This window comes from Anarrhichthys ocellatus, unplaced genomic scaffold, assembly GCF_004355925.1.
Source record: "Anarrhichthys ocellatus isolate YVR2014 unplaced genomic scaffold, GSC_Weel_1.0 scaffold1217, whole genome shotgun sequence".
NCBI lineage: Eukaryota > Metazoa > Chordata > Actinopteri > Perciformes > Anarhichadidae > Anarrhichthys > Anarrhichthys ocellatus.
The window spans coordinates 1-12,549 of NW_022281191.1; the positions used below are offsets into that span (position 1 = coordinate 1).

Below are 12,549 nucleotides of genomic sequence, written 5' to 3' on the forward strand. Positions count from 1 at the left end.
TGTATATATGTATATGTATATATATATATGTATATATGTATATATATATATATATGTATATATGTATATATATATATATATATGTATATATGTATATATGTATGTATATATGTATATATGTATATATATATGTATGTATGTATGTATGTATGTGTATATATATATATATATATATATATATATATATATAGATATGTATATATATATATTCAGTTTAAAGTAAGCAATCACTGTTTTAACTCATGGTGAAAGAGGATTGTGCCGCAGCAGTTCTATTCATGTCAACATACAGTCAATGTCAGCCCAATGATGTCATGAACACAACTGTATCTGTTTCAGTAATATATTATTTTATTATTTTAGATAGCTGCGTTAGTGTTGAAGTTCATCCTTGATGAGCACCAGGAGAGGGGAGTAGCCCGATACACCTCGGCTGCTCTGATTGGCTGTTGTGGGCACGTCAATCATTGGTGGAGGTTGTTTGCATGGTGAGCCCGTCCTGCAGACAGAACAGTCTCTCTCGCTGCTCTCTGTGTAGCCCACCGGACTTACTTTCCTCCTGCTCTGTCTTTTTAGAGGAGCCGAACAGCTGCTGCTTGAGGAGTTCTCCACAGCCGGCTCTAAGCTACATTGTAGCTGAGGATATTCATCTGGGTTTTCGAACGAATTCAAGAAAATGACACATTTTAACAAGGGGCCATCGTACGGATTATCTGCTGAAGTGAGAAACAAAGTAAGTGTTGAAGTCCCGTCTCTAGCTTTGTGTGTCGGGGGGAAAACAGACGCTAACAAAGGCTCAGCTAACGCACCATCTTCACAGACACAGAGAAGCACTCGGCCACACTGTAATGTGCTTTTGTCAAAGGCGGCCTAAACTTTCCGAATGTCGAGAATCTCTTTTCCAGCTGGTGTAGAACCGACTGAGAGCTCACTGCTTGCGGGGAGATGGACGTAGACTGGAGGCAGATGAGATAACGTTAAACTGTTTATATCTCGCTATTTACAGTATTGAGATGTGTAAGAGTCCAGCTTCTCATCTCTGACGGAAGTTGTCCAAACTTTAGGCTTTTTGACGGTAACGGGTTCGGTACCGTTATTAAGTGATTATTGTCGACGCTATAGGCCGAACTGACCTCAATGATGGGAAAAAGTTTCCTTCCGCCACACTTTGTTTGTGGATTGGATCACTTTTCAAACGCTAAAGCTGATGAGTGGATTTATTTGATTTGATGACCCGTGTGTTTGCATTGTGAACAATCTTTCCCATGGTTCACACTCTACTGTAGTCATTGTTAGTGGAGGCAGGAGGGCCCAGCTGGCTCTGTGTGGCTGGCTGCTGAGGCCTGAGTCCTGGTTTATCGACATACAACATCTATTCATTTATGTTGAGATATCTTTTATCATTAGACACTTAGAGCTAGTGTAATTGTAGTCGCGTTCTATTATTAAAATGATAACTAAGGAAAATATGCAACAGGGCTACTGGAGGCCGCATCGCAAAGAAAGTGTCATTTGATGTTATTCTAGATGGGATTGTAGAAATGTCTAAAGGAGATTAGTGTGCATGTTGATCACACACATCTGGCTACATTCTATTGATAAAGCTGTGTCTCAAGAAGCTTCTAAGAAGAGAGCTAGAGAAAAGGACCACAGTTACAGCATGTTTTCAATCAGATCACTTGTACTTAATATTGCTGATCATTATTTTTAAAGCGTACGGTCATTTCTGTTATTTCAAATATGTTTCCATTCACTTCAGCACCAAAGGGTTTCACTGGTGTTACCATAGTGTGACTTAAAGTGAACTTGAGTTTGGTAATCCATCATTAGGAACATCATATCCGTGCTAAAGTGAAGATTGATTAAAGTCTGTACTTCATAACAAAGTTACAAATCTGGAAGTTGACCTCACTACATTATTTTTGTTGTTGCGCTGTAAATAAACACATCTACTCTTATTGGCATATGATATTTCAGGTGGTTTTGTTTTCTAACCAAACCAGTGTTTCCTCTATGATTTTTTTCCTGCAGCAGTTCTGAAGTGTGTGAATATTATTTTTCACCGTCGAAAGACATTTACTGAACAAGAAGGGCGTGAGATCCATTTTTGTACAAAGTTGTAAATGTCGAATTATATTTAATAAAATGTTGAAAGAGTTTGATAATCCCATCAAATCAAGTTAAAGCTACTGCAGCAGTGATCGGCCCTTGCACCCGTGCTCATGTCGAGGTCACCGGCTGGACGCTGGGTGATGAGGCCGTGCACTTCCTTGACTATCAGACACTGCGTGCACGAGTTAGACGGTGTTTCATGGGTGGAGCAGCGACGTCGTCGGCTCATTTTGCAGGGGCTTCAAACTCAAATGTTTTGAGTGTCTCTATGAATACTATTTCAAATTTAAGCCTGTAAAGATTGAACATTAACTTAATATGCGCTGTAGTTTTTGTAGCATAACAATCAAAGTATATGCAGGTCTCTAAACCAACATGTGTTTGTGCTGAGAATAGAGGTTAGAGAGAAAAGTGGGGTCAACTTGCTGTTAATTGAACACTGTGAGCTTTCATTTGCAGATGTTTTGTGATCATTTTAGTCTCTTCTGCATTTTCAGAATGTAGTGTGGATCATTCATTACAACATGTAACCTGACTCCACTGTTTACTGCTTAACAGGTCATTTATACTAATGCCTACTGACATGGCTTTAAAACTATTGTTGGCAAATTTCTGCTTTACAAACATTTTAAAATGCATATATTTAGATAAGGGAAAGCACACGTTTTTCAGAAGGCATGCCTCGATCCCCCCTAGTACGCTCAGTGTTTGGAACTCTCTATTTCTGAAACCCTGCTTATGGCCATGGTTGCCAGTAGGTGGCGCTATGACTATGAGCTAATGTTGGCATGCAGAAGTCCTCAAGCCATGACTCTCATTAAGCATGTCAAGTTTGGGACAGTTTTGACAAAGTACAGTCGAGTTACAGCAGCTTGATGAATGATGGTGAACCATGTAAACCGTCCATGTCGTTCCATGAAACCTCAAGCCTTTGATAACATTTAAACACTAACGTCTTGAGATTGTTCTGATTACATTTGAAGTTGTTCTGATTTATTCACTAGGAGGAGTTTGTTAAAGTACAGCTTCTGGAAATGGCAGAAAAACAAAAGAAATTCATACAAAATAAAAAATGTCCGACTTCCGGTTGGGTTTGGAGCATGGCCCCAAGAGACTTTTTTTTAAGTCGACATGTGATAACTTTTATCTCGGTGAAAAGTAATGCGAGGGCTGCCTCGTCGAAATTTGTTAGGGGGCGCTATCTTGTCACTCTGAAGCATTCAAATCACATGAGAACTACATTCAGGACTTTAAATGTGTTTAAGGCCCTCGTAAACAAGTTCTTTCTTCATGGTGAAGAATGCGTTGCCACGGCAACGACGTTCCACGCAACATCAAACTTTCCTACGGCCCTAATAAAAAAATGCATTAGAAGAACAATAGGTACGTCAGTACTTGGGCCCTAATTATGTCAAATCAATATTATGCCAAAAAGGTCGGTGTCAATAAACAAGAACAGGGCCCGGTAGTAATGTTTGCCAGGTTGCCACCATTGGCAACCAATCTTTGACATCAGTTGCCATCAGTGGCGCTACTGGTATTTTGTATACCAGGAAGTGAGGGTGGACACATTAGCTTTAGGTTCCAGTTCAGTTCAGTACATTACACAGTAGAGTAGAGTCATTACTAGTGGGGCAACGCAGCATAAAACTCATGGATCGGATCAGCACAAAATATTCAAAGTGTCAGATACTGTGATAAAGCTTTTATTCCTTTATGTTTCATTTTCAGAATCATGCTATCTTAAGTGTTTAAAATATAAGGTGACAGAATGGGAACCGTGATTTCAGTTTCAGCAACTAAAAACTATTGCCGGCCATGCAACCACTTTAGTTAGTGTGAGCCCTGAAGAAGCCAAGTCCATCATGACAGGAACAGTCCTACTTGGAGGAAATTGTTGGGGATTAATCCTAATGTTGATCCTAATGTTAATGTTAGTTATTGCTGAAGTAGCATACACTATTTGCTGTTGTCAAATCACAACACAAAACATAGCCTGGTGAAAATGCACACCATCTAGCCACAGGCCTCAGGTAATGCTATTCATTTATTAACTGTGGATTTGATCCAATAGATTTGTGCTTCTGGTTATGGTTGCAGCAGGGCGGCTTATTAGGCTCACTTTAACGCCATGTTGCTGCAGTGGTAACAGTTTGAATCAGATTAGTGTTACCAGTACAAGTAAGAGGACACGAGCACAGTATCTGACTCAGTCCCTGATACTGGTATCGTATTGGTGCATTCCTAGGTTTATGTTTTGGTTTTGTCATTTTTATAGAAGAAGTATCCATGTGCAGTGATATAAAAAATTGAGGATGTAATACATTGAGGTGCCTCGACAATTGTTGTGCATTTGAATGAGTCAGATGAATTATAATGGAATCATGAGGCCAATAAAGACTCACACCTACTACAGATCAGACGGTCACCAATAGGAAGCACATCTGCAGTTGTTGTCGGGTCTTCCTGATTTTACACAGATTCATCTGAATGTATTAGAATGTTTTTGCTGCAGTACCACTCTCCTCCTCAAACTCAAGTAAAGATTATTACTGACTCAATTAATACATTTTTACATTTCAACATTTTTAGTAATAAAAAACAAATTTGAAGTTCCATGTTCATTACTGTTCCTGATGTTTTAAGTTTTTGCTGTGGTATCATGTCAGTATGTGTATAGAGATATTTAGGCAGGCTATCGTAACAAAGTCACCATCGTGGTATCGTGACAACACTACTCAAATCCATCATGAAGAGTCATTACAAAGCCGATGCATGCATTTGAATGGGAAAGTGTGATAGGATAAATGAATGGAAAGTTATACTCAAATGGCAGCTTTTCAAATGGTCATTTTTTTCTCAGAAAATTGCTGAAGGTTGCAGAAAACATCCCATCTGATGACCTGAAGCTGCACTTTAATGCTCACTCTGTGGACCCTCTGAGGAGCTATCTTCTTATTTTCCTGTTGAGGTGGAGCATGTTCTACAAAAGAGCATCCTCTTTTGTAGAACATACTTCAATTTCATGATAATAAGTCATTTACAAGTATTTTAGAAGGCCTTCCTGGGACCATTTGGAGACACCATGCATCCAGGACTAAAACCTGCACATCTGCTGTCGATATGGGCATTGTGCACTAATAATTGACCCATTTCCACTACCTCCCATACAACTAATAGACGGTGGCACGTTTCCCTGTCAGTCAGTGGAAACCATGCCACAAGTGCGCCCACAAAAGGAATTCACACTTGGCTGCACATGCACATCAAATGTCAGAACAGTTCCCTAACAGTCCAAAGCAATGTCCACCACATTGCCAGAGGGGTGCTTTTCTGCCCCCCAATAGAAAGCATGTATTTTGTCATTCGGGACATTCGGGTGTGTCTTCACATCAAACAGGAAACGATCGCTGGGCAGTGATGCAAATAAACACAAATGGTCTGGTGTAAAGGTGCAACATATAAGGTCTGACCAGAATTTCAGTTTAAATCCTTAAAGAAATGACCTCACAAAAGAATGTAAAAAAGGAACAGTTATGACATTATGCCAAATATGCCAAAGTGTGGTGCTGTAAAGATATCTACTGCCAACTATTGTCTCATTCAGTGAGTCACTGTAGCGCCAGACTCCGTCCAGAGCACGAAGAAGTAGATCTGCCTCGAGGGCTCGTCCATACCACCTCCACGGTCCGTCTGTCTTTTGATAGTTTTTATTGGATTCAACCCAAAGTAGCAGAATCAAGAAAAGGACCTTGTGGGCGGGTGGATACCCTCTTTTACAGTGTGAGGCAACTGTATTTTAAATCCATCTGTGAAGTGGGATGACGCTGGTGTTCTGTCACAACTGCAATCACACAGGCCCAGTTCATTGCAGTAAAACCTCTGTGAATAGAAGGAGGTCAGGCAGGGGCCCTCATGTGGTGTGATCAGTAGTCCGTGCTCTTCTCTGCTGCGTACACCACATTCCTGAAACCCTTCGGTGAACCCCCTTGATGAGGACCCCATCCACTGGGCCTTCTGCCCACTGCCTCACTCCTCAGTGTTCTTGTAGCCTGCGTAGTAGACATGTGTTTCAGGTTAGCTTGTGGCTCTCTTTCTCTGATGTTTTGTGGAAAGGTTCAAATTAAAGTAGATTTGTACAAATCACAGGATATTCTGGTTTGAAGGGTTATTTAAATAAAGTCTACAGAATTTAAATTAAGCATGTAATTAATGCATATTGTTTTGCACTCACAGACACTCACAAAACTTAATTAAACCAAATTTAAGGTTGTGAGTGATAAGCATACAGTAGCTGTGAACTGGTTGTGTTATTGATGATAAATAGAACTTGTCTTTGAAGTGATTGGTAGGCTTTCAAACACGGTAGATCATGTTTCAGCTCAGGACTTTTATCAAATGCCACATGTGTCCCTCTCTGCTTTCCATTCGACTATTGTGGCTCTTCACTTTGTATTTACTAATGGGAACATTCTTACTAACTCCAGCATCATTACTCAACAACGTTGCCGCTGCATCTCAACTGTCAGATGTGTAGAAATAATACAATCACAGCTTAAACCACCTGATGCTTACTGTAGAGAACACTGGCTGGTTCTGTGCCCCACCATGGAGGGCCTGGTGTCCTATTATTATGACATGACACCAATAGATAATTAAAGTAGAGCTGCTGTTTCAACTGGTACTCTTATCACGGGTATTTTGTCTAATTATAACATTACTGTTACAGTTAAGTGGTTTCCACAACAGTGCAGCCTCTACTTTTACAAACGCTGAGCTCACCTGTGGTCCACCTCTCTGAGCCCACCTGTGGTCCACCTCTCTGAGCCCACCTGTGGTCCGCAGGTAGGAGTCGGAGGGCAGCAGTCACGGAGTGTGGCTGAGAAGAGCAGCTGCTGTCTGGGCTGACTACCATGGGACACACACCCAGGTGTGAGCTCAGGGTGTCCTGTGATAGCATTACATGTGTTGTAACTCTGTTATGTTGTTCATTCTGTACACATGACATCATATTTGTTCCTGTAACGATGTGAGGGTCCCGGGACAGAGGATGTCGTATGTGTACAGATTGTAAAGCCCTCTGAGGCAAATTTGTGATTTGTGATATTGGGCTAAACAAAATAAACTGAATTGAATTGAGGTACACAACTGTAGAAGTGTCAGAATGGAAGCAACATCATGTAATGGTCATCTTAAAGAACAACCCAGGCCAATTAGTGCAGACAATTACTAATCCATCAGGTTCCAGTTAGGCTTCTCTTGCGTTCCTCTGTTTTATATGGTTGTAAACTGAATATATTTGAGTTCAGGGCTCTTGGAAGGATAAAACATTACCTAGTGTCTTGGAAAATTGCAATGGCATAACATTTAATATACTAAACAATTAAGTGATTTATTGTTCAGTGACAGATGAATTTATACAGAAAAGAATGAGTAGTGGCTGCCCTCCATCTAGCATTCTTCCCTCCTGAGTCGGTGACATGGCTCCCCTAACCACAGTACGTGGTATGTTGCGTGCTTCTATCTTTACTGAACAGCAGCCTCTCTGTTTGCTCAGCCTTGCTTCATCACGCGGTTGAGCCCCTGTGGTTGGGTGGTTTTGTTATCACACTTCACTCTACTATCACTTTGGTTGGACTACATAACCCCTGACTGTACATTGTGATGTGTGTGTAGGAGTCAACCTATTTTTGAAATGTGTGCAGTTTTGTGCTGTCATCAAAAAATGCTTTTGGGTACAGAGATGAAATAGGGAGGGGTTTGTCTGGTTTTCACTTCCAGCTGGCTCAAATCATAACCAGATCAGTCTAATGGTTCCATCAAAAGAATGAAATCCCTTTTTCCACTGCCTGATTTTTTTTGTTTTTCCTGAGAGCTCTTGGCAATCTTCCTCGAAAGTCACTGCTGGGAGAAGTGAAGAAGAGAAACCCCCCTCTCTAATCATTGCAGCTCTTTGGCCTCTCGGTGGTTTCCTCTGTGTTGTCAAACTCCACAGACAAGAAGCCCCTCCCACCAATTCCTAAGTGACAGTTTTCAGCCCTGACAGTATGACAGGAGCTCTAACCTTTCACCACAGCCTGGAGGTGAACAGAGACGTCATTATCTGAGTCTGAATCACCATCCATCTCTGTGTCTGTGTGCATGGTTTATACCGATGTCATGTTAAATCATGTCAAATTTAGCATTTTCTAACCTAATATTCATTGACAAAACTATTTAGTGCCTTCAAAGCCTCACATTGATGTATTATTGGCATACAATTAAGGATGAAATATATTTCCACTTCCTCACACTGTACTTTTCATCTCGCTCTCCCGTTAATTTTTTAGCTAAGTTTTATGAACCCCACCACCATCCCACTTTAGCCGGGAGGCATTGACCAATCAGAAGGAGCTTTGATTGGTGCTCAAGCAATTAGTCAGTGAGTCATAAAAACTAAACTTTTGATAATAAATAAATCCTTTTACTCCAAAAATGCCAAACATTTTCTCTGTTCTACTGAATGATTCATAATAATCAGCAAACTAATGATAATATAAAACATCCTGAGTAGTTGCAGCACTAGTTTTGATGCAGCACTGATTAATACCAGAGCACGTATCGACCACATTACAGTGACATTCATTACTTTATCTGGGGCCTGGGCCTTCCTGTGTCTTCCTGCAAACACATTTGGTAATATGTTTATTATTGCGTTGGAAGTAGTGGTGTAACGGACCACTGCTGATCCTCCTCGTGGTTCCGCACACATGTGAACCGTGGATTAACTACACAGTTTAACAGTAACCATCACAGTGTGAAATACAGTTTTACTGACGAATATGCGATCAGGACATTATTCACGCTGTTCTAATCGCCGATCTATTATAATGTTACATTGTAAACATTGACAGGAGGAGAACGAATGTTCCCTTCAGTTCCATTATGATGCGTTCAGGCCCTGTGGAGGCCCTGTGGACGCTCTCTGGACGCTCTCTGGAGGCTCTGTGGACGCTCTGTGGAGGCGTGCTATCAGACTAAGCCTCAGGGACTGATCTGAGTCGGACAGCAGATGGTTTCTGTCGGGGGTTCTTCTCCGACTATAAAGTGAAGTGGACTCTGCCCTGCTGTAGATGAGCAGAGTGTTTATGCAGTGTCAGCCAACACTAAAAGGCTGTTTACACTGTTAAGAGGTTACTCTACAGTAACATTAAACTTTGCCTCACAATGAGCCTCGCTGTGTACCAAACCTCTGTCGTCTGACTAGTACCATGTTGACCATGGAGTACTGGGTAACTGAGGACTGGATGAAGGGTTCAGTCTGCCTGAAACAGACCACAGTCGTTTGTAAAATGTGTTCTCCAATCATTCCTGAGCCCTCTCTGTAGTCTGGATGTGATGAATCATACTGTATGTAACATAACAATGCACACTTTCAGACCGTTGTCCTGACCGTTGTCCCACACAACGCATATAAGTTCTACTAATAATAGAGAACTAGTCAGGCCCAATAAGCTTCGATGTGTATCTAACGGTCTGGTCTGAATTATAGTCTAAGTAGTCCCATAGTTATTGCTCTGGTCTCTGGAGTCTCTGGTCTGTGTGTCAGGATGTGAAGTACCTATGGACCGTCTCTCTATCAGGGAATCACACGAGTATCTACTGTACTGGCTGCTGAAATCAGACCCTGGTTCAGACCTAGTCTCTGTTACTGAAGCTCATAGTTAGGGTATGCCAGCTGGGTTTCTGATGGGAAATGAATCAGCAGTAAATAAATCTATATTTTAACTCAAAATTCACTTTCTCTCATTGTACAGAGCTGCTAAATCCAGTTCCGCAGTTCTTATTGATATTCACTGTTTTTGTTTCCAATGTGGAATGTAGATTAAACATGTTTTGTTTTTAAGATTGCTCTGAAATATGACCTCCAAAGGGAGGAGGAGCTCCGCTTCTGGGTTGAGGAGGTGACAGGAATGTCTATTGGAGAGAACTTCCAGAAAGGCTTAAAGGATGGAGTCATCCTCTGCGAGTAAGTTCTGTCTGTCTGTCTGTCTGTCCGTATACTGTATGTCTGTCTCTATATGTCTATGTCTGTCTCTATATGTCTGTGTCTGTATACTGTCTTAAATTATACTGTATAAACCTCAAAGTTTTAAGACCCTGCAGGAAAAACCCCAACAACCCAAATTGCTGGTTAAAGGAATGTCCAATCCCTTACCCCTCAACTACATGCCAAGGCCTGGTGATATAATAGGTTATAGGTTATAATAGGTCTGTCTGTCTATATGTCTGTCTCTATATCTCTGTCTGTATGTCTGTCTGTCTGTCTCTATATGTCTGTCTCTATATGTCTATATGTCTGTATACTGTCTGTCTCTATATGTCTGTCTTACTGTGTGCTGTCTGTGTGTCTGTAACAGTACCCTCCATAGTTGCTAGATCACATTTAGTTCTGATGGATTTGTTTCTTTCCTCTCAGACTGATTAACAAGCTGCAGACTGGTTCAGTAAAGAGAATCAACCTTTCCCAGCTGAACTGGCACAAGGTGAGACCTGTGAAGTGGAAAGAGTCGAGAAGCTCCCAGCATTCCTGAAGCTTTCACTTCTTCTCACTGACAGCATTATTTGTGCTGTGGTGGACTCCCAGCCCCCATCACTCCTTGTTTTTCTTTTTTCTGCAGCTGGAAAACCTTGGGAATTTCATCAAAGCTATCCTGGCCTATGGCCTGAAGCCCAATGACATCTTTGAGGCCAATGACCTGTTTGAAAACGGGAACATGACTCAAGTCCAGACCACAATGCTTGCACTGGCCAGCATGGTGAGTGAACACAGAGTACAGAGGGTCATTGTCTGCTGAGGAGCACATTTTCTACTGCTATAGGAAACAAAATGTAATGTCCTTTGACTAGCATGTCCTCTCTGTCAGGCAAAGACCAAAGGTATGGACTCAAAGATTGATATCGGGGTGAAATATGCAGACAAACAAGCTCGACATTTTGACGATGAGAAGATCAAGGCCGGTCAATGTGTCATTGGACTGCAGGTAACTATGACTGGTGATGAAGTGGTTCTTAGAGCCAACGCATGAACCTATATCTTTAGGCTGATGTCCCTGAGAGCTGATGTTTTGTTTGTAGCTGTAAATATACCCACTTTACTGGAATAAACCGGGTCAGCACTGTCCCTAGAGAGTCCTATTTCTCCTGCAGTGAAACAATGGTTGGTCTCTTTAAAGCAGAGCGAACAGCCAGTCAATGCAATGACGGACACGGGGATAAAGAAACAGTTTAAATTACCTTCATTTACAATGCCAATGGTTCTTCTTAGAGTTACTTATATGTGATTGCATTTGGTGAGATCCTATCGCTGGTCTTTTGCCATCAGATGGGGACAAACAAGTGTGCGAGTCAGGCTGGAATGACTGCTTATGGAACCAGAAGACATCTGTATGATCCGAAGACTCAGACTGACAAACCCTACGACCAGAGCACCATCAGCCTGCAGATGGGAACCAACAAAGGAGCCAGCCAGGTTAAAGCCTGCTTCTCTTATAATGCTGCTCTAATTTGATCTATTTATATTCAATACATCCTTAAAACAACGAATGTTATGTGGAGGATTGTCTCTGTATCTGTTCATGCAGATAGTTTGACTTTATGTCTCCAGGTTTGACTTGAGATTTCTGCACCTACCCCGATACAAGTTGAAGGTGAATGGAATTTAGTTGTGCTAATAACGGCATTGACAAATATGTGGATTCATACCAGATCAGCCTGCATTAAATCAAACAAGGAGCTGTGGTGGTGGCGGCATGTTGTGTCAAACACCTGGGAGACATGATAAAGGATCCAGGACGTCCAGAGGGAGTAACCGTTATGATTATGAGGGCTTATCAGACTCCAAAACACTGCACAGGGATTTAGAATAGAGCAGGACTTTACAACTCTATTCTACTTTTGTGGCGAGTCGTAGGAATCCTCTCTTCAGTTGCATACAGGAATGTGCTCTTGCATGTATGTGATTGGCCACTGCAGCGACTTGCTGGATGATGTTGTGTACACAACACAACATTTTGCGGCAAAAGTTACATTTATTTGTGTAGCCCAATATCCATCCATCCATTTTCCACCGCTTATCCGGGGGTCGGGTCGCGGTGGCAGCAGGTCAAGCAGGCCGACCCAGACCTCCCTCTCACCGGCAACATGTTCCAGCTCATTCTGGGGGATCCCGAGGTGTTCCCAGGCCAGCTGGGAGATGTAATCTCTCCAGCGTGTTCTGGGTCTTCCCCGGGGTCTCTTCCCAGTTGGACGTGCCTGGAAAACCTCCAGTGGGAGGCGTCCAGGAGGCATCCTAATTAGATGCCCGAACCACCTCAGCTGACTCCTTTCGACGCGAAGGAGTAGCGGCTCTACTCCAAGCTCCCTCCTGATGACCGAGCTCCTTACCCTATCTCTAAG

At 42.0% G+C, this 12,549-nt stretch overlaps 1 protein-coding gene across 1 annotated transcript; it reads left to right on the top strand.

The window, feature by feature from the left end:
• The first annotated feature begins 481 nt into the window (after positions 1 to 481).
• Positions 482 to 12,209, top strand: LOC116377411 (calponin-3-like). Its single transcript, XM_031839048.1, has 6 exons — positions 482 to 733; positions 9,999 to 10,120; positions 10,571 to 10,637; positions 10,773 to 10,910; positions 11,019 to 11,135; positions 11,477 to 12,209. The coding sequence occupies exons 1-6, from the start codon at positions 677 to 679 to the stop codon at positions 11,660 to 11,662; spliced, it is 687 nt and encodes a 228-aa protein (XP_031694908.1). The 5' UTR covers positions 482 to 676; the 3' UTR covers positions 11,663 to 12,209.
• The last annotated feature ends 340 nt before the right edge of the window (positions 12,210 to 12,549 follow it).